Source organism: Mercurialis annua, linkage group LG4 (assembly GCF_937616625.2).
Source record: "Mercurialis annua linkage group LG4, ddMerAnnu1.2, whole genome shotgun sequence".
Taxonomy (NCBI): Eukaryota; Viridiplantae; Streptophyta; class Magnoliopsida; order Malpighiales; family Euphorbiaceae; genus Mercurialis; species Mercurialis annua.
Window position 1 is genome coordinate 32037103 of NC_065573.1, and position 25432 is coordinate 32062534.

At 31.4% G+C, this 25432-nt stretch overlaps 5 protein-coding genes across 5 annotated transcripts; 1 reads left to right on the forward strand and 4 right to left on the reverse strand.

The window, feature by feature from the left end:
- Nucleotides 1-2217: 2217 nt before the first annotated feature.
- Nucleotides 2218-2956, reverse strand: LOC126678041 (uncharacterized). The gene has a single exon (XM_050372908.2). The coding sequence runs from the start codon at nucleotides 2794-2796 to the stop codon at nucleotides 2455-2457; it is 342 nt and encodes a 113-aa protein (XP_050228865.1). The 5' UTR covers nucleotides 2797-2956; the 3' UTR covers nucleotides 2218-2454.
- Nucleotides 2957-7733: 4777 nt separating this feature from the next.
- On the forward strand, nucleotides 7734-9522 carry LOC126678591 (uncharacterized). The gene is made up of 2 exons (XM_050373485.2): nucleotides 7734-8900; nucleotides 9221-9522. The coding sequence occupies exons 1-2, from the start codon at nucleotides 7811-7813 to the stop codon at nucleotides 9256-9258; spliced, it is 1128 nt and encodes a 375-aa protein (XP_050229442.1). The 5' UTR covers nucleotides 7734-7810; the 3' UTR covers nucleotides 9259-9522.
- Nucleotides 9523-13673: 4151 nt separating this feature from the next.
- Nucleotides 13674-14732, reverse strand: LOC126679207 (pEARLI1-like lipid transfer protein 1). The gene has a single exon (XM_050374188.2). The coding sequence runs from the start codon at nucleotides 14656-14658 to the stop codon at nucleotides 13849-13851; it is 810 nt and encodes a 269-aa protein (XP_050230145.1). The 5' UTR covers nucleotides 14659-14732; the 3' UTR covers nucleotides 13674-13848.
- Nucleotides 14733-17643: 2911 nt separating this feature from the next.
- Nucleotides 17644-18675, reverse strand: LOC126679208 (pEARLI1-like lipid transfer protein 3). The gene has a single exon (XM_050374190.2). The coding sequence runs from the start codon at nucleotides 18607-18609 to the stop codon at nucleotides 17854-17856; it is 756 nt and encodes a 251-aa protein (XP_050230147.1). The 5' UTR covers nucleotides 18610-18675; the 3' UTR covers nucleotides 17644-17853.
- A 5603-nt stretch (nucleotides 18676-24278) lies between these two features.
- On the reverse strand, nucleotides 24279-25271 carry LOC126679209 (pEARLI1-like lipid transfer protein 3). Its single transcript, XM_050374191.2, has one exon. The coding sequence runs from the start codon at nucleotides 25212-25214 to the stop codon at nucleotides 24459-24461; it is 756 nt and encodes a 251-aa protein (XP_050230148.1). The 5' UTR covers nucleotides 25215-25271; the 3' UTR covers nucleotides 24279-24458.
- Between the last annotated feature and the right edge of the window lie 161 nt (nucleotides 25272-25432).

A 25432-nucleotide genomic window follows, 5' to 3' on the forward strand; every position in this document is an offset into this window, starting at 1 on the left:
AGAAACAACAAAAAAACTCTAGACGGCTAGGGTTTGCTTTGAGAGAAAACTCCATTATTTTTGATAAAATTTCACCCCAAACCTGAAACAAAAACTGTTATAAATTACAATAAATTGAACATAAAAAAGCATATATTATGATCAGAAGAGGGGCCTGCTCACTGCACCAGGTTCTGCAGTACTTGTTACTGCTGCAATATATATATATATATATATATATATATATATGATTGGGAAGTAAATTGTCAGTGAGCTTCATTTATAATGTTTTGGCCAGCACTGACTCAAATTTGGCACAGTTACATGTCACATACTAAAGGTTGCACAAATTTATAAATGCACCAATTATTTGATTGTTATTTCTCATTATATATAAAAGCTGAAAATGACTTCTAACCCATTCATCTTTATGAAAATTTAAATGCATGTCTCAAACTAAGCCCTATTGTTCCAAGAAAAAATTGATTGATATTTATAACTAGGAGTTGCTATCGAACCGAATCAAATTAAATTAACCATAATTAAGTTTCTTTAAGTTTTCATAACCATAATCGAATTATATATAACCGAATTGTAATTGAACCAAAATAATTATTTGTTTTGGTTGGTTATTTTGATAAACCGATTGACCAAATTTTATTAATATTAATTAATTAAGTACAATAAAATAAAATTAATTAATTTTAGTGTTAATTTTTGATTATATACAAATTAAAAGGGCAAATTGATATCCAAGTCCTACAAAAATTAAAAATACTTTAAATTTCTAATACTTTACAAAAATAACATCATATTTATATAATTCGGTCGGTTTGATTAATTTGGAAATTTCATACTAAGAACATAACCAAACCAAACTGAATTAACCTATCATTTTTTTTACAATTATAAACCATAATCGAACCAAATTAACCGAAACTCGAAACAAATTAAAATTTCAATTTGGTTCAGTTGATTGATTCGATTATACTCGAATAGTAAACAGCCTATTTATAACATTCATATAAATAATTAGTCATTATCTTCGGCTATAGGTATAAGTAGACAGAAATGACAAAGATTGATTGACTACAATTAGATTTGATTATAAATTGATTGATGTAATTTGTTGAAAGAATTTTGTTCATAACAATGATTGACTAAATCAAGTTAGACTATTAAACATCATGGTATCTATTGGAAAGGAAAGTTTTATGTTCTTTTATAAAAATTGTTGTTTATGTTATAATTTAATTAAAATTTCATTTCATAAAAAATGATGTACAAGATAATGCATAATCTTGAAAAATGAATATAAATGGAAGGCTAAAAGATGAGCAGATTTATGTGGATGTTGTACCTACCTTATGCCAATGTGGGCATTGGCAGCTCAAGAGAATAAATAGCCAACCAATAGGAAGCTTTTAGGGAAAACTACAAAAATACACCCAATCTTTTATATGATTGACAAATTAAACCTTATCAAATATTTTGTGACAAAACAGACCTTAATTTTTCAAAAAACTTCAAAATCAAAACCATTTGTAGGGTTGGTCTATTTTAAGCTTAGCTTCTCCTGTGTAGAACATGTCTATTGTCCCCTTTTCAATTTCATGGAGGGTTTTTGTGCATAGAGGCATAACTAGCAACTAGCAAACGTGTATTTATCGACGAACGATATCAACGGACTAAAATTCATCGGTAATTACAAAAGGAAAAAACAGTTACGGATAAACAAGCATTTTTATATTTTCTAAAATAGTCATACTCGCACAAATCCCGGATTCTTTCCATTTTCTCTGTAATTTTTTAACGTTAATATAAACTCAATAAATTATGCAAAGGAATAATACATTTTTAAAATATCTTCTTAAAAGCAATAGAATAATAGTCCTAATTGATGCCTAAATTAATTACGTACCCTCGCAATGCCAAAACAGTACTCGTTTAAGATTTCAACACATAAAATAAAAAAATAATTAAATTGTTTTATAGTGTTATTTTACTCCTGTTCTATTCTTTTTAATTGTCATTAAATATTGTAGCACACGTATTAAGAAGTATAATTATTAGTGTACCTATCTTAGAAAAAATGTGATGATTATAGTACAAAAATAGTAAAATGTTAAACAACTCCCAACTATATTTTAAAATAAATATTGACGTTTTTCATTTATGATGACTAATGAGTACAACAATTAGTGACATCTAAATAATTTTTTTTTTCATTCAATCACATTGATAAAATTATCATAATATACAACAATTATTAGTTTAGATTAATACATCAACGAGGAAAATATTCCACTTGGCTAAGCATATATACTTTTTTTTTGACATAAATTGCTTATCATACTTTGAACAAGAGAATTGGCCTTTCTTATTAATACTAAATACAATATCATGACCTAATTAAGCAATGAAGAATAATTTACTAAATAAAAACCTTAATAACCATTTCCATATAAAATTAAATCACCATATGATCATAATCAAGTGTAGAATTGCAAAACCGAAACCAACCAGCCATACTGTAACAGAATAACGGGTAGAAGCACCACTAAAATAGTTCCAATTCTCATCAGTTACATACAAATTTCCATTTCCAGGGACACCAGTCACATAAATAAACCTGGGAGGTGGTGGCGCCACAGGAGAGCAATATGTCGTCTTCGGCGGCGGCGGCGGTGGAGGAGGAGGCAGCTGGGCACAAGGGTTGACACAAGGACATGATCCACACTTTATCTGGTCGATGCTAACAGCACAACATGAAGCAACAACAAAAAGAAAGAAGAGTAAAGATTTCATTTGATGCATTGTATTATTTCTAGAGAGAGAAGTGAAATAATATGGAGGTTTTTTGAGGTGATGATTGGTTCCTAAGGAATTACACGTAATAAGAGATGCATGAGCATATATTCTAGTTGGCTATGGCCATTGCAGACTCAGGAAGTATAAAGTGATAATATATTATTATAAAAATTGGAAAAAAAAAGTTAAGATGGAAAAAGTAAAACATTTAGAGGTGGCAAAAATATATTATTAAATTTGTTTTGATGATATTATTTACATATTAAATTTATAAAATATCTATCATACACTATATATAGGTTCATTCATGTCTATAGTAAGTAATAGTAGCTGATTAAAATATTTTACGATTACTGAACTATAGACCTTTTTTTTATTTTATTCGGTAGCTAAACTCTTATTTTCATTACAAGAAAAAGTTATTTATTCATTTCAAACTAAGTATTGCTTACGTGATAAAGAAAATTCAATGATATGATTCTTCGTGATAATATATGATCCTCCATGTGTCGCTTTTTTTATTGTATATATGGTTCTCTGTATATCATTTTTTTCAATAGTACGATCTTCTGCATGTCGTTTTTTTTCTATAGTTTTACTTAGGTGGCGTTCTTACATGAAAAATTTGGGGTATCGAACAATTTTAAATTGCCATGTACACCAGAAATATGATGTAACTTTCCGTCGTAAGAATAGTAATAGTTAGTTAATCTAAATATAACAAATGAAATGTTGCTTACCGAAGTGTAAAAGGTTTATAAGTCGGTGCCCGAAAAATATTTTTAACCCTAATAGTAGTAGTGAAGAAGAGAATATTGAAAAAAATATATGAAGGGGTTAGGTAATTGCAGTTATTTCTAGAAATGTAAAAGATGATAGAATTTGGAGAAGAGACTTCTTCAAAATGGAGTTCGTAATGTTTTGAAAGCGAATTGCATGTGGATGTTATAAATGTAGGGGACCCTATTCATATGTCATCTCTCTTTTTATGTCATAACTCCATCACTAGTTCTCACACTCCAACCTTCCAAATTCTAGAAATAAGTTTTGTATTACTAAACTTCGAATATATCCTTGATTTCATTAAACTACAATGATTAACAGTATTTTTCTTCAAGAAGATTGATGCACAAGTTAGTATATGTAAATTTAAGATTTGCAATCTAAATATATATATGTTTATATTTTAATTAAAGTAATTAAACTAATAGCAGATTATAGAAGAAGAATTGTTCCACTATCACTTTGTTGCTTTATTCGACTATTCACAAGACAAAGAAAGGGATTAAAAATTAAATTATACTAATACAGATTAGTTAATATTTAATTACTAAAGAAAATGTAGAACACTAGCTTACTTGTTATTGCTAATCTCACTTTTCGACAGTTATAGGCTGGCGTTATTCTTATATTCCATCTCTACTTTGGTTTTCTTTACTTTATTAATTTATAGGCTCAAAAATAGCATTTATGCAGCAAAATAGTTAGTTATAGAAAGTTGGAAATTTAGTGTACTTGGTAATTTATATACGCATATTTTACCCAATAAAAAAACATTGGTAACTGAGTTTTCCTTTTTTTTTTACACATCATTAAAGTTCCGATTGCTAAAACCTCAATTATTAGGTGTTAGTTGTAGAAGCCGGTTTGAACCCACAACTGAAAATGTACTTGGAGACGACTTAAACATCAAGTATACGCTCACACTGACTTATTGAATATATTTAGCTAATGTAGTGTCACTTTATGTATTTTACACGTATCTCAGTAGTCAGTGACGGATGTAAGTACATAAGGACCCCGCTTTTTTTGAGAAAAAATAAATTACCTATATTATAAACACATTAAAAACCTACTAATATAATAAACCCATTAATTATTACTCCAAAAAAATTAGTTAGATAAGTTTATAAATTCTTTTTATTATATTTAGCTTATAAAATAATAAATTTATTATCTAATTCATTTATGCATTATATGATTTGATAGACTTTTTATATTTAAATACTAGCAAAAATATTTTTAATCTTAAATTATTGCATGTCTTAAACCAAAAATTATAAATTTTACGTTAAAAGTAAATAAACACTGTCGGTCAAAATGTTTATATGTATTATTACGAGTTTGTTTTATATTTTTATTTATATAAAAAATATAAATATAGAGTACAAATATATATCTATTTTTGTATTCGTTATTTATTAATCACTATTAAATTCAAATTCAACTAGAAAACTGTGTTTTAGCGACGGATAAAATCCATCGCTAATTTCGTCAAATAATCTTCTACTTGCTAATTTTTTTTAGCGACGGCTTTTAGCAACGAATTATGTTAGTCTAGTTTTATTTAATAATTTAATCTTACATATATACTCTTTTCAATAAATTATGTTTAGATATGAAAAGTAGAAGATTTATTCGCAAACAAATCTAATACTTCTTTATTTTTTTTAACAATCTAACTCGATATTTGAACAAATTCATATATGCAACAAGAGCGATAAAGAATAATTTCAGAAGTAAAATGAGTAATGAGCGGCGGAAAATATTATTTAATAGCGTATATTGCAAATACTATGTTTAATAGCATGAATATTGAGTAGTTATCAAATATTTTTATAAAATGAAAATCCGTCGAGAATAATAATAAAAAAATATTTTATTATTTGTATTATTTCACTAAAAACCTATATATATAATTATAAAATTTAATTTTTAGTTAAAAAAGGACCCCACCATACGATATTTCTATATCCGCCTCTGTCGATAGTGTGACTTGTCAAATAATTATATTTATTATGAATTAGGAAAATTATATTTATGTTTATTGAATAATTATTAATTGTATATAAGAATAGAGTATCAAATAATTATTAAAATGCTAGTTAATTAGGAGTAGTTATTATCTTATTTATAGACAATAAAAATAGACAATATCAAATAATAATTAATTTAATAATTTATTAGAAATAGTTTATCCTGATTAAAATTCTAAATTATTAAATAATTATTAATATAATAATTATTAAATATTTTAAAATAGTGTATTTTAATTAGTATCTTAAACAATAATCTTGACATAGTTTATTTTAGTTAGTACTCTAATTCTAATAGTAATCTTAGTAGATTTTAAATTATTAATTATATATTATTAAGTAAAAAATATATTCACATAAATGTGTCTATTCTTCTCTCCATCCGTAATTTTATACTCGTATTGATATATAAGGTTAGTGTTGCAAAAAAAAAAATCATATATTTTTTATTCTTTTTAAAATCTATCCAAATCTTTCATAAGTTAAAATTTATATCAATTTGGTCAATTTGCTGAAAATCTATCTAATTTACAAGATTGATTAATTATGCTTACATGTTAAATAAATGTGCAACTTTAAAAAAAAACGGTTATCTATTGAGATGTCATGTGATTCAAATAGATTATAATTTTATATTTTATGCTAACTTGACTTGTCACCTAAACACAATTAAATTGATTTTGAAAAATATGATAGATTTTTAGCGAATATGTCAAACTGAGATAAGTAAAGTTTGTTTTGAAAATTTTAGATAGATTTTCACAAAGTTAAAAAAAATTATTTTTTTCTAAAAAATGTAAATATATATATATATAAGTTTCTTGTGGTGTAGTCCTGGCTTTCCTCAAGAGTTATTGAAGTGTACAAACATGACTTCCCAATCAACAAGAGGCAATGAAAGAGCAAAGTAATTAAGAATCTTGGTCACTTGCAGAGATTTTAGTAGTTTTAATTTAAATTATTCCATCAAGCCATGAAAAAAAAATTATTTATAAAAAAATGATTTTTTTGTTGTTGAGAAGAATGGTTTTAATAACCTATAAATGTTGTTTCATCTTTGGAGAGTGCCTTAGCAACAATTGATAACTTTGTCCATTAATTGGAGATAGTTTTCATAGCGATAAGAAGAGAATCATATGCCTTAGCAACAACTTTTTTTTCTTTTTTTAAGATCCATTCTTTTTTGTTGAAAGAATGAATTCCCTTATCCAATTTATCATTATAACAAAAAATCACTTCAAAAATCACCACCTCAATTTTTATTAGAATAATCTACACATTTTCTATCTATTAGATTGTGAATAGTGACATTCTTCAGTAGTATTCTTTTTTAAAATTAATATCACAATATAGCAATTAGTTTAAAGAAAATCAAAACAAGTATAATTGAAAAGTTGTATAATAAAATTCAAGTATACAACAATCATACTTCGAACAAAAAATCAATCCGTCACTTGAACTTGTGTTTCGCGGTCAAATAGATCATTATTAATCTTTTTAGCCAATTACATTTTTAAATTTGTGTTTCACAGTCAAATATAAATCACTTTAGTCAATTAAGTCTCTAAAACTTTTAAAATCAAATAAGTCCGCATTTAAAGTATACTGATTAGAGGATATTTGATCCAAATTAAGAGATTTCAGGATATAATTGATTGAAAAGGTTAAAAATGACTTTTTATCAAGTTTAAAATATAATTAATTAAAAAATTAAAAATTATTTATTTTATCTCGAAACACAAATTCGAAAGCCGGGTTGACCCTTTGTTCATTATACTTCTATCAATACATACATTTGAGTGAAAAACTATTCTGCGTAAATCGATATGTATATTCTTTAACGGTTGATCAAACAATACATTAACATAATAAATTAAGAATTAAATCTTCTTTTATAAGAAATGTAAGCTAATTCCTTTTTCAAATCGCTGCAAATGAAGTTGATGTTGACGTGAGTTATTGAAGAGCAATTATAGGAATCATAAAATATTTAGTTACCAAGTTAGATTTATTTGATTGTAAAGAATTTAGCCTAAATTAGTGTGATTAGTTTCCTTTTTAGCTTCATGTACAGACTATATATAGTCCTCTGTATTTCTTCTTTAATATATAAGAGAAAACCTTCTTTTCCTTTCTCCTCAACATGGTATCAAAGCAGAGATTCTAGGACCATAGAATTTCTTTCTTCAAAAATAAAAAGAAAAATGGAAACACCTTCCATTGGAATGAAAACACATAAAGAGGAGAATACAATTCTCACAGATCTTACCACAAAAATGACACACATACTAAACCAGAACCAAACACAAAACCAAATCTCAACTCATGAACCTACTACACATATTGGAATCAAGTTAGATGGCACCAATTATGCATTATGGTCCCAAATTGTTGAGATGTATATCTCAGGCAAAGACAAGTTGGGATATATAAATGGAGAACTTTCGGAGCCTCTACAAACAGATATGGCATTCAGAAAATGGAGAACCGAAAACGCTGTGGTGAAGGGATGGCTCATCAACTCTATGGATCCAAAGTTAGTCAGTAACTTTATCAGATTCTCAACTGCTAAAGCTGTTTGGGATAACATTGCTACAACATACTTTGATGGAACTGATACATCACAAGTATATGAACTCAAAAGAAGAGTAATCAGAATCAAACAAGGAGGAGGATCTATCGAAACATACTACAACAACTTGCAAGGATTGTGGAGAGAAATTGATTTTCGTCGACCAAATCCTATGATTTGTGATACTGATATAGAAAAATATAACTCTATTTTGCAGGAGGATAGAGTTTATACCTTCCTAGATGGACTTGATGATAGACTTGACAAGATCCGAGCTGATGTGCTCCAAACAAAACCTTTCCCAACGGTGGAGCAAGCCTATGCACAAGTTCGGAGAGAGGATTTGAGGCAATCCGTAATGATGACAAATGAAGATACTTTATCTGGTGGTGCTATGATCACAAGGGGAGGACAAAAACTCCAACACCAATTTTCTTTTCGAACGCCATCAAATGGAAAGCCAATCACAAAACCACAAGGAGAAGGAGGAGGAGGAGGGTGCACACATTGTGGGAATATGAGACACACTAAAGAAATATGCTTTAAACTACATGGTTATCCAGAGTGGTGGCAAGAACTCAAGGCAAAGAAAAAACGAGAAGCGAGTGGAGGAGATAATCATGGTCGCGCAGCTCTTATGAGTGTAGAGCCTCAATTATCTCTTGTGCCAGAACAAGAATCCTCTACCTCCATAAGTGACCAAACTGCTCAAAATGACTCAGGTAACCAAGGTCAAGTTTATTCTTGCTCTAAAACTGGGAAGCATGATGGCTGGATCATTGACTCCGGGGCAACAGACCATATGACATTTGATCCTTGTGATTTCTCTAAAGCCACCAAACCGAAGCGAAGATGCATTGTCAATGCTAATGGTGTAACATATCCAGTGACGGGGGCTGGAATAGTTTCGCTTTCTCCTTCCTTTTTATTACACAATACTTTACTAGTTCCATCGCTCTCTAGTAAATTGTTATCTATAGGACAAGTGACTGAGGAATTGAATTGTTGTGCTCTAATGTATCCTACATTTTGTCTATTTCAGGATATTCTCACCAAGAGGATTATTGGTCGTGGTACTAAAAGGGAAGGGTTGTATTATATGGACGATTTCAGCTATGGTAGAGCAAATAATATTCATTCCGCTGGAGTTAAGGAAAGACAGATTTGGTTGTGGCATAATCGATTAGGGCACCCATCATTTCGATATTTGAAGTGTTTATTTCCAGATTTATTTACCAACTTTCATGAGTCAGATTTTAAATGTGAAGCCTGTATTCAAGCTAAGAGTCATCGAGTACCTTATCCAATCAGTTTGAATAAATGTGATACCTCTTTTTTTTAATAATTCATACTGATGTGTGGGGCCCTGCTCCTGTTACAATTTCTTCTGGTGTTCGCTGGTTCGTAACCTTTATTGACGATTGTACACGAATGACTTGGCTTTATTTGTTGAAAAATAAACATGAAGTTTTTGAAATATTTAAATCTTTTCATTGTATGATTCGAACACAATTTTTTGCTAAGCTTCAGATTCTTCGATCTGATAATGGTGGGGAATATGATAATGCACAATTTCATAGATATTTTCAGGAACATGGTTTACATCATGAGGCATCCTGTTCACAAACACCGCAGCAGAACGGTGTTGCAGAGCGCAAAAACAGACACATCTTGGAGATCACTAGAGCTCTCCTAACAGCTGCTCATGTACCTAAACGTTTTTGGACAGATGCAGTGACGACTGCTGTATACTTGATGAATCGGCTGCCATCACGAGTTCTGAATTATAAAACTCCTCTTCAAGTTCTCGCACAACATGTTAAACTGCCATCAGTTCTCATGCTTCCTCCAAAAACATTTGGTTGTGTTGCATTTGTTTATTTACATAAAAATCAAAGATCAAAGCTGGATCCATGCGCCGTCCGTTGTATTTTCCTTGGGTATGCAGCTCACAAGAAAGGATATCGCTGCTACGATCCAGCTACAAGGCGTCTTTATACCACCATGGATGTCACCTTTATTGAATCAGAGAACTTCTTCACTTATCAATCGTTCCACTCCTCTCTTCAGGGGGAGATGATTAATGAAGAGCAGAATTGGGAAAATTGGTCAGGCTTTGAAACTTCAAATGATAAACTGGTGGAGGAGCAGCCAAAAGAGCTGACAGTTTTGATAGATCAAAGAGGAACAAATGTCGAACAGGTCGAAGTCGAAGAAGAGCATACCGAAGCAGAAACTGAACAACAACCAGCAAGAACATGGCAAAATGAAGAAAACATAGAAACTGAAAATGAACAGCCCCTCCATGACCTGATAGTACCACGATTAGACCAATCTTCTGAGAATATTCCCGAGGTACAAGTTCCACGATTAGACCAATCTTCTGAGAATATTCCCGAGGTACAAGTTCTAAACTCTTCTCAAATTATATCTGTTGACTACAAACTACCTTTCAGGCACAATCGCGGGCAACCACCAAATCGCTATTCACCTGATCATGGAACAAGCAAGTCAAAATATCCGATTGCCAACCATATTTCTACTAAAAAGCTGTCTGAACCGCTTAAGGCATTTGTTCATAAATTATCTACAGATGATGTTCCTAATACGGTAAGTGAAGCCATGAAAAATCCCAAATGGACCCAAGCAATAGATGAAGAGATGAAAGCGTTACAAAAAAATGATACCTGGACACTTATGCCATTGCCGGAAGGAAAAAGAACAGTGGGATGTAGATGGGTGTTTTCTGTCAAACACTATGCAGATGGGTCGGTGGAAAGGTATAAAGCAAGGCTCGTTGCGAAGGGATATACTCAAACACATGGGATTGATTATCAAGAAACTTTCTCACCAGTAGCAAAATTAAATACCGTGAGAGTAATAATTTCTATCGCTGCAAATCTGGATTGGCCGTTGCACCAATTTGACGTGAAAAATGCCTTTCTCCATGGGAATCTTGAGGAAGAGGTGTACATGGACATTCCACCTGGTCTGGTTCCTGTAATACAAGGGAAGGTAGTTTGCAAATTACAAAAAGCGTTATATGGATTAAAGCAGTCTCCTAGAGCATGGTTTGGGCGCTTTAGCCTCGCCATGAGAAGGCACGGTTTCAAGCAAAGTAATTCAGATCACACCCTCTTCTTGAAACACCAACAAGGGAAGGTAACAGCTTTAATAATCTATGTTGACGATATGATCATTACAGGGAATGACGAGGAAGAAATCTCTAAATTACAAGAACGTTTAGCAGCTGAATTTGAGATGAAAAATCTTGGTGGGTTGAAGTATTTCTTGGGGATTGAAGTAGCTAGATCAAAACGAGGTATATTTCTATCTCAAAGGAAGTATGTGCTTGACTTGTTGTCTGAAACAGGAATGCTTGATTGTAAACCTGCTGATACACCGGTTGTTCAAAACCATGGCTTGGGAGACTTCCCTAATCAGACTCCTACCAATAAAGAAAGGTATCAACGTCTTGTGGGAAAACTAATCTATTTATCTCACACACGACCTGATATTGCGTATGCTGTGAGTTTGGTGAGTCAATTTATGCATTGTCCTAGTGAAGACCATATGAATGCCGTGGTTCGTATTTTGCGGTACTTGAAATCCTCTCCAGGAAGAGGACTGATGTTCACAAAAAATCAACATTTGCTCATCAATGCTTATACAGATGCAGATTGGGCAGGCAATGTTACTGACAGAAAATCTACATCGGGCTACTTCACATTTGTAGGAGGCAATTTGGTCACTTGGAGAAGTAAAAAACAAAAGGTAGTCGCTTTATCTAGTGCGGAGGCTGAGTTTAGAGGCATGGCTAAAGGATTATGTGAACTACTTTGGTTAAAAAGGCTATTGGAGGAAATTGGGTGCTCATCTCAGGATACAATGAACTTGTTTTGTGATAATAAGGCAGCCATAGCAATCGCACACAACCCAATTCAGCATGACCGCACCAAACATGTTGAAGTGGATCGACATTTCATCAAGCAGAAGCTCGAAGATAAGATAATTCAGTTTCCCTTTGTGAAGTCAGAAGATCAGCTAGCTGATATACTTACAAAAGCTGTCTGTGGAAAAATATTTTACAACTCACTTCACAAGTTGGGTATTGATGACATCTACGCACCAACTTGAGGGGGAGTGTTGACGTGAGTTATTGAAGAGCAATTATAGGAATCATAAAATATTTAGTTACCAAGTTAGATTTATTTGATTGTAAAGAATTTAGCCTAAATTAGTGTGATTAGTTTCCTTTTTAGCTTCATGTACAGACTATATATAGTCCTCTGTATTTCTTCTTTAATATATAAGAGAAAACCTTTTTTTCCTTTCTCCTCAACAGTTGACTCCCTTATAGAAGATTATGAAGCTTCCACTCTTCTGGAGCAATGATGATAAAGGTATAGCGTTTTAAAGCAAAATCAATTTTCAAAATATGAAAATTGAACTCATGTTTGTTGTAGTATTTAGACTAATAATCACCCGTTGACCTTAACTTTTAACAAACCTATCAGTAAACTCTTCAATCTTCAAAAACGGTCAGTAAACCTCCCAATTTTTACGGAAGCATCATTCACAGTACTTGTAACAAAAATATCTTTAAAAAAATTGGCGGCTGACAACGCCACGTCATCTGATTTGTCACAAAAAATTCAAAAAAAACTGAAAGATCCAAAACACCCTGAAATAATACAATCAAACTAAAACTCAACCACACACAATTCAACCAAACCAAAACCTAACACACAAAATTTAATCAAACCATCCATCCAACCGCCGTCAGTCCATCCACCACCTCCGATAAGTTTCTCAGCTGAATCTCACCTGAGAAGACAAAGACGATCTCGTCTCCTCAGATCTTCATCCGAGAAGACGAGTCTTCTCGTATCCATTTGAGAAGACGATCGTCGTCTTCTCAAACGAACTGAGAAGACGAGATCTGTTCTTGAGAACATATTCTATTCTTGAAGAACAAAGGGTCGTCGGAGATGACGACCGGCGGCAGACGGAGGCGGGAGATGGTGGTTGACCGGATGGTTTGATTGGATTTAGTGTTGTTAGGTGGGTTGTTTGATTAGATTAAATTTGGTTTGATTTTAGTTTGGTTAAATTAAGGGTGTTGTGGATTTTCTAAATATTTTTGGATTTATAAAATTATAATGACGTGGCGCGGTCAATTTTTGTTTTGCGCCGCGAGCGGCCAAATTTTTTTATAGGGGTAATTTCGTCCATAAATATCGTGAATGAGCGCGCCACAAAAATTTGGGGGTTTACTGATCGTTTTCGAAGGTTGGAGGGTTTACTAATAGGTTTGTTAAAGTCTAGGGTGCATGGGTGATTATTGGCCTAGTATTTAAGATAGTTTTGCAGTCTTAAAATTTTAATACTCCAATTTGAATTAAGGGATAAAATATCTTAACGTCTGATTAAACTTTCATAGTCCATCAGCCAAAGTAAATAAAAACAATCAAACTGAAATTATAAAACAAAAATAATTATTCAAAATAATATCAATTAATAATTAAAAAATACAATTCAATTGAAAATAAACTTGCAATTTTAAATTGCATGTGAAAGAAGAATGTCCACCACTGAAAAAAAATTACTTAAAGCATAATCAGTAAATACACTCTGCAAAAAATAGAAATCTCTCAGAATGACATTAGTTTATGCACATTGAAATCCTTGTGGCACCTGTTTGCCACAGTAGTTGAGCAATAAGCTAAGATCAATTGGAAGTGTCAAGTTAACACCCAAAAGACTAGCTTTAATGCTAGTGCAAATGCAGACGGCAGCTTCAAGATCAACAAGACCGCCGATAAGACTACAACAAGGAGTATGTGGTGGGGTGCCAACTGTAACACCCAACAAACTTTTCAATAAATTTACACATACGCCTAATTTAAGGGTATCCCTTGGGCATTTAATAGGTTCAGTGTATGAGTGGTCGGAATGGTCAGGTGTGTAGTTCATCTTCTCTGACGGTGTTGATGAGGGGTTGCTAGTATAGTCGGGTGTGTAGTTTACCATCTCTGACGATGTTGATGATGGGTTGCTAGTATAATCAGGCGAATATTTTATCGGCTTTGGTGTTGCTGATGACGTTGTGCTAGTATAATCAGGTGCATAGTTTACTGATTCTGGAATTGTTGATGATGGGTGGCTAGTATAATCAGGTGTATAGTCGGTTGGCTTTGGTGTCTCGGATGATGGATGGCTAGAATAATCTGGTGCATAGTCTATTGGTTCTGGTGTTGCCGTTGATGGTTTGCTAGGGTAGTCAGGTATATAGTTTTTTTGCTCTGGTGTCGCTGATGATGGATTACTAGAGTAGTCAGGCGCATATTCTTTTGATTCTGGTGTTGTTGATTTGGGGTGGCTAGAGTAGTCAGGTGCATAGGTAGAGCTAACCAAAGTGAAGAAGAGAAGATAAAGAGAGAAAAAAATTGCTCGAGAGGCTACAACTCTTGAATCCATATCAAAAATTCTTTGATGGGATCTTGTATTCTTCTAAGTAATAAGCTTTTATTAGATTTTAGAGTTGATGAGAAATGTTAATTAGGGTAAGGGTTTTAATAGATGGAGATTGCATTTTTAAATTATGAAAATGCGAGTCATGTGGGTTATGATATAACATGACATTACAAAGTTGAAATATTAGTTGCCGCGGAATAAAATTTACGTGCGGACACATCTTAAATTTTGGCAACCCTCAATTGGATAGTAATTTGAGCAAGTATTTCGTGCTAATTCAGTCTCAAATATTTTTTTTGAAAGTTTTATAATCAAATCAAAATATATTTAAATCTGTATTATTTAAACAGAATATGAACAAAACAGATTATGTTTATTGGTTTTTCTTTTAATTTTTTTTTTTAAAATAAATAAAAGAAAACTTTGAATTACTATAAATACATTACAAATTATTCTTTTTGTTTTTATTTTGTAAATTCATGAAAATCAAAAATTAAAGTAATTTCTATGTTTATAAATTGACCAAGTAAACCAATAAAATTAGACTGCAATTGGCATAATTATAAAGTTTCACTATAAATAATAAAAATCGAGCATATTTAGCCTTCTTTATTTTTTTAATTAATTGACCACAATTAAAATGTATTTATCAAAATTAAGCCAAATTGACAATTTTGAATTAGCCATAAATAATAAAAAAATTCAAAAATGTGATAGTTTTGAATGATAAAACATCGTTTTATTATAGGCGGTGCCGGAACCATCCTTAATTAAACTAGGGTGGGCTTCAACCCTGGTTGGGACTTAAATTATTTTTAAAATACATTTAAAATTAAAAAATATAGATAAATTTATATAAAATTTAAGGTTAAATGGAGGTTAATTTTGATAGCCGAAAAATTAAAGATGAATTAGAAATTAAGCATGGGCGCCACTGATTATAGGCTCTTCAATGAAAGAGTTTTGTATTTATTTTCCCCTTAGATAACTAATTCGATCGGCAACATTATTTCCATATTATTATTAGGATTAATGTCAAAAAAAAATCATGAATTTTACACGTTTTCTCATTTTAATCACGCAATTTAAATTTTTTTATTTTCATGCACGGACTACCACTTTTTTCCAAATTCATGCACAGTGCTGAGTTGACACTCGTTTATTGGTGTAAAATGACCTTCACCTCAGCAAATTACACCAATTGAGCTGTGACATCTCAACATCATGCATGAATTTGAGAAAAAGTGATAATTCATGTATGAAAATGAGAAAATTTAAATTGCGTAATTAAAATGAAAAAACATGTAAAGTTGATGAATTTTTATGACATTAATTATTAATATTATTAGAAAATATAAACTTCATATAAGAAGATACAAGAAACAGCAATAAAAAACACAAGACACAAAATAACAATAAAAATAAGAGAAGACAAGATCAATGTTGTTCAAATAATGATCGATGTGGTACTCCACTTTCATTTCCGTCAAAGATTAAATTCCTTCGTCCACTTTTGGTGTTAGTCACTTGAATCAAATGACTAATTTAAAAAAAAAAAATTTCCACTTAATTCTTAAATTTTTATTTTAAATATGTCCAAACAAAAATTATATTATTACTAAATTTATTGAGTTAATGGTTTCAATTAATTTTTAATATATATTACTGTTTTAATTTTTTGAAAAAACATTTTTTTAGTTTGATTTTTTTAGTTTTAAAAACTCAGTGTAGTAAAAAATTTAAAACTAAAAAATCATAAAAGTAAGAAAAATAAATATTAAATTAATTGAATTTTTTAAGCTGTTAAATTTCATAAACTAATAAATTTTATTTATATTTATATTACAAATAAATGTAATGACCAAACTGATTTTTTAGTTATGTCTTTTGACTATGTTGACTAATACAAAAAAATGAATGGAGAGATTAAATCGTTCACGGAAATAAAAATGAACGACCATATTATTTGACTTTCAAATAATTAAGAGGGATCAAAGCGTGAATTATAACATATGTGAATTATAAATGTAGTTAATTTTAAATATTATTAGATAAATTAAAGACCGTCATACTCATTATCAAAAATAGATTTGCAAACAAATATTTAAATAAAGGCCTAATTACTTAAAAAACCTCCACCTCGAAACATTTTTTTGTTTATGATTTTTCGTTTGTATTCCTTTTATGATTTTTCGTTTTCAACTGTACCCAAAATTTTATTTTTTTTGATAATTTAATTTATTAAATGATGAAAACATTAAAAATAATTAAATAGAAAGATTATATCATCTTTTTTTGTTTGAAAAGATACAAATAACTCCCTCAACTTTAAAAATGTTAAAAAAAATCTAAAAAATTAATTATATTTAATTTTTTTTATTAAAAAACTAAATAATTTAAAAAATACGTCCGGCAAACCACTGTACTCTTCCAATATATACATCACTACATATTTTTTTACAAAAAACCTAATTTCATTTATTATTATTTTCTGGAGGAGTATAAATCTGCTCCTTCACATAAAGGAAGAGCATATTTGTGCCCCTCCTTCACATGAAAGGAGGAGCGATTGCTTCTCCTTCCATGTGAAGGAGGAACGATCTGCTCCTCCTTCACATGGAAGGAGGAACACAAATCCACTCCCGTTGCCGCATATACATCGTGGGTTTGTTTAAGCACAAACAACCTCAAATAAGCACTTGGGACATTCAAGAGCTGACAAGTAATGAGGGTATTGACATTTTATGGTAAGTTTCCAAAAATAAAAGATATAAATCAAGAAATTATAGAAATTGGGATCCCAAGGAAATTTGGGCATTTGTTATATGCTCATGTTTATCATAGAATTTAAGATAGTTCACTAATCTTAAGAGTTCAATACCCCAGTTTAAATTTAGGGATAAAGTATCTTAATGTGTGATTAAATTCGCATAGTCCATCAACTGAGTAAATAAAAACTAGCATATTGAAATTATAAAAGAAGCTTAATTATTTAAAATTAAAATTAATATATGATTCGAAAAAAATACAACTCAATTGAAAATAATTAAGCTTGCAATTTTAAATTGCTTGTAAAGAAGAATGCTTACAACTAAAAAAACACTTAAAACATAATCAACAAAGACATTATAAAGAACATAGAAACCACTTAGTAAATACACTCTGTAAAACATAGAAATCTCTCAGAATGACATTAGTTTAAGTACATTGAAATCCTTCTGGCACCTGTTTGCCACAATAGTTGAGCAATAAGCTAAGATCAATTGGAAGAGTCAAGTTAACGCCCAAAAGACTAGCTTTAATGGTAGTACAAAGGCAGATAGCAGCTTCAAGATCCACAAGATCACCAATAAGGCTGCAACAAGGAGTATGTGGTGGGGTACCAAGTGTAACACCCAACAAACTTTTCAATAAGTTGACACATACACCTAATTTAAGGGTATCCTTTGGACATTTAGCGAGTTCAGTGTATGGGTGGCTGGAGTAGTCAGGTGTGTAGTTCATCGGCTCTGACGGTGTTGATGATGGGTTGCTAGTATAGTCCGGTGAATAGTTTATCGGCTCTGATGTTGCTGATGACCCTTTACTAGTGTAATCAGGTGTATAGTTTACTGATTCTGGAGTTGTTGATGATGGTTGGTTAGTATAGGCAGGTGTATAGTCTGTTGGCTTGGGTGTTCCAGATGATGGATGGCTAGAATAGTCAGGTGTATAGTCTATTGGCTCTGGTGTTGTCGATGATGGTTTGTTTGGGTAGTTAGGTGTATAGTCTTTTTGCTCTGGTGTTGCCGATGATGGATTGCTAGTGTAGTCAGGTGTATATTCTTTTGCCTCCGGTGTTGTTGATGTGGGCTGACTAGTGTAGTCAGATGTATAAGTAGAGCTAACTAAAGTGAAAAAGAGAAAATTAAGAGAGAAAAGAAGTGCTCCAAAAGTTGTAATTCTTGAATCCATATCAAAAAAGTTATTTGATGAGATTTTTTGTTTTTCTAATTAAGAAGCTTTTTATTTGCTTTGAGGAGGGGGCGATGAGAAATGTCAATTAGGGCAAGGGTATTTATTGATGGAGATTGATATCAAAATGCTTTTTTAAATTATGAAAATGTTAGTCATGGGGTTATAGTATGTAACATGACATTACAAAGTTGAAAAAATTAGTTGCCCAGGACTATAAGATTGACGTGCGGACACATCTTAAATTTTGGCAAGCCTTAATCGTATATTTGTGCACATTAATTTTTGTTTAATTCCTTTCACAGATTTTCAGATTCTGCTAAGGCCTTCTATTCACTCAACAGTAATCATGGCCACCATTAATTACTAAATTAACAATTTCAGATTTTGATATCTAATTTCATATGACAAATATTCCTTATGTCCTAGTTCAATCAAACATGTAAACCATTTCTTCTCATTGGTTTTAAGAGTGTTCCTAATTCCATTGGATGTAGTAATTTGAGCAAGTATTTCGGGTTGATGCAGTCTCAATCGAAAATTTCAAAGTTTGGAAATCGAATAGAATATTTATGTCTGTGTATTCGCCATGTTCGATCTAGAAGTCTCATAGAGCTAGGCGTGGTTATTTTTTACAATTACGTATATTAATTTGTATTTTATTATTAGACGCGTCAACGTCTTGTGGAACGGAATCGAACCGGAATTAGCAGAGCCTACGTGTGAGCTTGCTTTGTAGCTAACTTTTGTGTCATTGTTTTTCATTCTATGAGTTGTAGTATTACTTTTAATTAAGGATTAATGGCAAAAAAAATCAAAACCTTTACGACTTGTTTCAATTTTATCCAAAACTTTTTTAATTTTTGCAATAATATCTAAATTGCATCATTTTGTTGCAATAATAGCCAAATTGCACTTTTTATGTGAGTTTTTTTGAGTTTTTTGCCATTTCTGGGGACCTTTACTATATTATTATACATCAAAAGAAAAATAGCCTAATATTTTAATTGAAAACAACAAGTTTAGCCATCAATTTGGCTATTATTGCAACAAAAAAATGCAATTTGGATATTATTGCAAAAATTAAAAGGTTTAGATAAAATTGCAATAAGTCATAAAAGTTTGTTTTTTTTACTATTAGGCCTTTAATTAATAAGTAATCGCATATTATTTTTAGGGTTAATGTTATTAAAATTCACCAACTTTACACGTTTTCTCATTTTAATCACGTATTTTAAATTTTCTCATTTTAATCCGTCGCTAAATTGTCATTTAAATTGGCAGGAGTGTTCCCGCCAATTATTTTTTGATGAATTTAGCGACGGATTTCAATCCGTCGCTAATTACCTACGGATTTTAGCGATGGATTTAAATCCGTCGCTAATTTAAAAAAATAAAAAAAATTAAATCGTAAAAATAATTTTTTTATCAAAAAGTTATTTAGGAAAATAATTATTAAATAAAAAATAATAATTATTTTTTTAATTAAATATAATATTATTTAAATATAACATAATTATTTATAAAATATATTAAAAACATTGTTATTTATTTATTCATTAATAATTATTTAAAATATATTAATTATAAAAATAATTATCTTAAAATGTGTGAGGAAGTATTTGTTATTTTTTAGTTACATTTAAATATAAATATACATATATTAATAACTAGAAGCTGAGCTGGTTCAGGTGGAGCTACGCGCGGGAGAACTTAAAAGTTAAAGAGCAGTGAGTGGGAGCAATGGGAAGGATGGGTGATGATAGGAGTATTTTACTCCTATCTTTAGTGTCGTTTCCGCATGCTTTATTCACGTTTTATAACGGTTTTATGGTATTTCGTATGCCTTATTACGTGTTTTACTATTTCAGGTACTTAGGAGCATTGCAGAATCATTTTGGTGCAAAAAGTTGGAAAAGACGACAAAAGCGACGCGGAAGCTCATTTGCAAATCTGAAAAGATGATCCCTGGGCACTAATTGACCAATTTGGACTAGCTAGAAGCCTCAAATGAACTCGTGATCTTCATGAAAGTTACAGTAGACGTCCTAAGCTTTCCAACGGTTCAAGAATCGACTCAATCGGACATTTCTACACCGAGTTACGAAGGTTTGAAGATCGCGATCCGGAGCAGAAAATGGCAGCTCGAATCGGGCTCCTCATTTAGCCCAAGGAGCTCTATTCGAGCCTGGGCTTGCTGGAATGGGGAAATCTTATTTCAAGATGCAACAAGACTTTATTAATTTGCTATTTTGGGCCCAACACATGTGTAAATGAATGTTTGTCTTTTTCCTTCTTTTGTAAGTACTATATAAGGAGTCTTATCTTTATTTTAGGTATAGAAGATTTCCCTAGACTTTATTCTATTAGTGTACTTTTGAATCTTCTCCTAATTTTAGAAATCCCTAAATTTTAGTCTTCTTCTTCAATAGAGTTTCCAGATTTTTATATTTCCACCATTGTTGAGATCTTTGAAGCTTCATTGAATGAACAAGTTTTATTTTCTATTACAACTCTTATTTGTGGGTTTTTCATCTTATTGTAAGTACTCTTTAACCATGCCTTCCCTTTATCATTTTGTTAATTTAACTCTTGGTATGTGTAACTAATCCCCCATGTTTGGGGGTTGAGATGATTTCCTTCTTGTTATGTTAAATGGTATGTTTGATTGGTTAACGCTTGTTCTAATTCTAGTTTCTAATGCTTGTGTTAGCCTAGCTATCTAATGCATGATTTAGTGTTTGCTTGACTCATTGAGAAATGGTTAGGTGAATAGACTTTGAAATTAGAAGCCTAGATTGTAATACCACGAGAGTGGATTAGGATTTAGGTGACCTTGAGTTTGTTGATTAATTGATGTTGGGTAATTGGTTTTGTTTAGTATCACGAGAGTGAGTTAGGCATTAATTGATTACTTGATGATTGATTTTGTCGTTCTTAGAGGCTCGAGAGAGCGGGAACGGTGCGCTAGGCACAACTCGGCCCTTGCTAGATACCAATTCATCCATTACTATGTATGCATGACCTAGGAATGATTTCAACCCCTAGACATCTTTTACTTATTGATTAAACTCGTTCTTATTATAGTTGCTTGAATTATTAGTTTAATTGGTTAGTTGTTTAGTGCCTATTTAGTGTTAATCTTACTTGAACTTCAACCATTCGTGTTTCGCTAAACGAATTGAATCGCAACTAAAGTTCATTCTCATCAATCGCTCTAGATTCACTCCTCGTGGGATCGATTCCGACTTCCGGATTATTACAAGTTGTGCTTTTTGCTCAACAGGTGACCTACTGGGAAATTTGTAAAAATTGCGAGTGGGTGATGGAGGCAACGGATGGGTAACAGAGGGCGTTGGGCGACGGGTGGGTGACAGAGGGTGACGGGTGTGTGACCGATTAAATAATAATAATTTATTTTTACGATTTAATTTTTTAAATTTTTTTCAATTAGCGACGGATTTAAAATCCGTCGGTAATTAGCGACGGAATTAAATCCGTCGCTAAAACCCGTCAGCAATTTTTGAGAAATCTGTCGCCAAAAAATTGGCGACGAGGATTTTGCCGACGGAATCCGTCGGGAAACGTGCTTTTAGCGACGGAAAATCCGTGGCTAAAAGCCAGCATTTTTAGTAGTGGAACTACCACATTTTCTCAAATTCATGCACGGTGCTGAGTTGTCACGGCTCTATTGGTGTAATTTGCTGAGGTGGAAATCATTTTACACCAATAAAGGAGTTCCATTTCAGCACCGTGCATGAATTTGAGAAAAAGTGGTAGTCCTTGCAAATGAGAAAATTTAAATTGCATGATTAAAATGAGAAAACGTGTAAAGTTCGTGATTTTTTTGACATTAACCCTTATTTTTATAACAAATTACTCAAAGATCCCTTATATATATCATAACCCATACTTTGATCCATTCTGCCTTAAAATTAAACGATATGGTTGTCCACTTTCATTTCCGTCAAAGATTAAATCTTCCCATCCATTTTTGGTGTTAGTTACTTGACTCAAATGACTAACTTAAAAACATTAAATTTTAATTTAATTTTTAAATTTATATTTTTTTAATATGTCCAAATAAAAATCATATTATTATGAAAATTTATTGAGTTAATGGTTTCAATTAATTTTTAATAATATATTAGTGTTATAAGTTTTTGAAAAAACACATTTTTAGTTTGTTTTTTTCTAGTTTTAAAAACTCAATGTAGTAAAAAATTAAAAACTAAAACATTGTAAATGTAAGAAAAATAAATATTAAATTAATTGAATTTACTTAGCCGTTAAATTTTATAATCTAATAGACTTCATTTATATTTTTATTAAAAATAAATTTAATAACTAAACTAAAATTGTACTTTTTTAGTTAAGTCCTTTGACAAAGTTGACTAGTACCAAAAAATAGATGGAGAGACTAAATTGTAGACGAAAAGAAAAGTGGAAGACCATATTGTTTGACTTTAAAAAAAAAGGGATTAAAACTTGAATTATAACATATGTGAAGGGCTTCAGAACTAAACCTTTGCTAGTCAGGGTCGGTCATGGCCAAAACATAAAAAAGTTACCAAATATAGCCGGTTTTGGGATGTTATGTTTCTTTTGTAGCAATTTTTGAACCAAATTTGTTTTCTTTTGCTAGCAGGTCGGTCACGTCATTGCCAATTTAGCGAATAACGGACATGACAAAACCATTAACTTAACCAACGCACATAATGACCCACCAAAACCAAACTCAATTTATTTTCTTTATATATAAATCATTGTTATACTACATTTGAAATAAGGAAAAAGGGTCATTCATACCCCTATGGTTTATCTCCAGGATCAATTAAGTCCTCAACGTCCAGAAAGGTTCAAATATGCCCCTAACGTCTTAAAATGTTGACAACCATGCCCCTAATTTTGACGTATAAATGAAACGTTAGGGGTCTGGTTGTCCAAATCGAGGGCCTGATTGTTCATTTTCTAAGATGTTAGGGGCATATATGAACCTTTTTGTACGTTGAGGGCTTATTTGATCTTAAAACCAAACCTTAAGGATATAAATGACCCTTTTCCCTTGAAATAAAATTAGTTTTAAATTAAAATTACTTCTTATTTAAAAAAAATTCGATAACTTTTTGATTTAGAAATAAATTTATCTTATAATATATTCGATATAATGTAGTTAATTTTAATTTTTATTAAATAAATTAAAGATCGTCATACTCATTATGAGACATAGATTTGTAAACCAATATTAAAATAAAATATATCACGTGATACCATCTACCGCCATCTTCCAATCTTGCTGCCGCAAATACCACGTTGGTTCGTTTAAGGACGGACAACCTCAAAACTCGGGGCATTCAAGAGTTGATGAGTAACGATGATGAGGGTATATGTCATTTTATGGGTGGCGTTTAACTTAAAGAAGTTCTTATTCTTATAAGTCTCCAAAAATGAAAGATACAGATCATGAAATTATTGGTATTAGGATCCCAAGAAAATTTGGGAATATATTATATGCTCATGTTTGTTGTAGTATTTATGATAGTTTACTAATCTTAAGAGTTCAATACCCCAATTTGAATTAGGGGATAAAATATCTTAATGTGTGATTAAATTCGCATAGTCCATCAACTGAGTAAATAAAAACTAGCCTATTGAAATAATAAAAGAAATTTAATTATTCAAAAATAAAATTAATATATAATTCGGAAAAAAATACAATTCAATTGAAAATAAACTTGCAATTTTAAATTGCATGTAAAGAAGAATCCCTACCTCTAAAAAAAACACTTAAAAGCATAATCAATAAACACATCATAAAAAACATAGAAACCACTCAAAATGACATTAGTTTAAGCACACTGGAATCCTTCTGGCACTTGTTTGCCACAATAGTTGAGCAATAAGTTAAGATCAATTGGAAGAGTCAAGTTAACGCCCAAAAGACTAGCTTTAATGGTAGTGCAAAGGCAAACAGCAGCTTCAAGATCCACAAGATCACCGATAAGACTACAGCAAGGAGTATGTGGTGGGGTACCAAGTGTAATACCCAACAAACTTTTCAATAAGTTGACACATACACCTAATTTAAGGGTATCCTTTGGGCATTTAGCAGGTTCTATGTATGGGTGGCTAGAGTAGTCAGGTGTGTAGTTTATCGGCTCTGATGGTGTTGATGATGGGTTGCTAGTATAGTCGGGTGAATAGTTTATCGGCTCTGGTGTTGCTGATGACGCTTTACTAGTGTAATCAGGTGTGTAGTTTACTGATTCTGAAGTTGTTGATGATGGGTTACTCGTATAGTCAGGTGTATAGTCTGTTGGCTTGGGTGTTTCAGATGATGGATGGCTAGAATAGTCAGGTGTATAGTCTATTGGCTCAGGTGTTGTCGATGATGGTTTGTTAGGGTATTCGGGTGCATAGTCTTTTTGCTCTGGTGTTGCCGATGATGGGTTGCTAATGTTGTCAGGTGCATATTCTTTTGACTTCGATGTTGTTGATGTGGGGTGACTAGTGTAGTCAGGTGCATAAGTAGAGCTAACCAAAGTGAAAAAGAGAAAATTAAGAGAGAAAAGAAGTGCCCCATAAGCTATAATTCTTGAATCCATATCAAAAAAAAAATTGATGAGATTTCTTATTTTCTGATCAATAAGCTTTTAATTTGCTTTGAGGGGTGATGAGAGATGTCAATTAGGGCAAGGATATATTTATAGATGGAGATAGATATCAAAATGCATTTTTAAATTATGAAATTGTTAGTCATGTGGGTTATAGTCTGTAACATGACATTACAAAGTTGAAAAACTAAGTTGCCGAGGACTATCAG

What these genes read in the sequence shown, in the direction of transcription:
- LOC126678041 (XM_050372908.2), bottom strand. Translation starts at nt 2,796, where the DNA reads ATGCATCAAATGAAATCTTTACTCTTCTTTCTTTTTGTTGTTGCTTCA.
- LOC126679208 (XM_050374190.2), bottom strand. Translation starts at nt 18,609, where the DNA reads ATGGATTCAAGAATTACAACTTTTGGAGCACTTCTTTTCTCTCTTAAT.
- LOC126679207 (XM_050374188.2), bottom strand. Translation starts at nt 14,658, where the DNA reads ATGGATTCAAGAGTTGTAGCCTCTCGAGCAATTTTTTTCTCTCTTTAT.
- LOC126679209 (XM_050374191.2), bottom strand. Translation starts at nt 25,214, where the DNA reads ATGGATTCAAGAATTATAGCTTATGGGGCACTTCTTTTCTCTCTTAAT.
- LOC126678591 (XM_050373485.2), top strand. Translation starts at nt 7,811, where the DNA reads ATGGAAACACCTTCCATTGGAATGAAAACACATAAAGAGGAGAATACA. An exon ending in AACTGCTCAAAATGACTCAG is followed by an intron (nt 8,901 to 9,220) that starts GTAACCAAGGTC and finishes TGTCTATTTCAG; the next exon opens with GATATTCTCACCAAGAGGAT.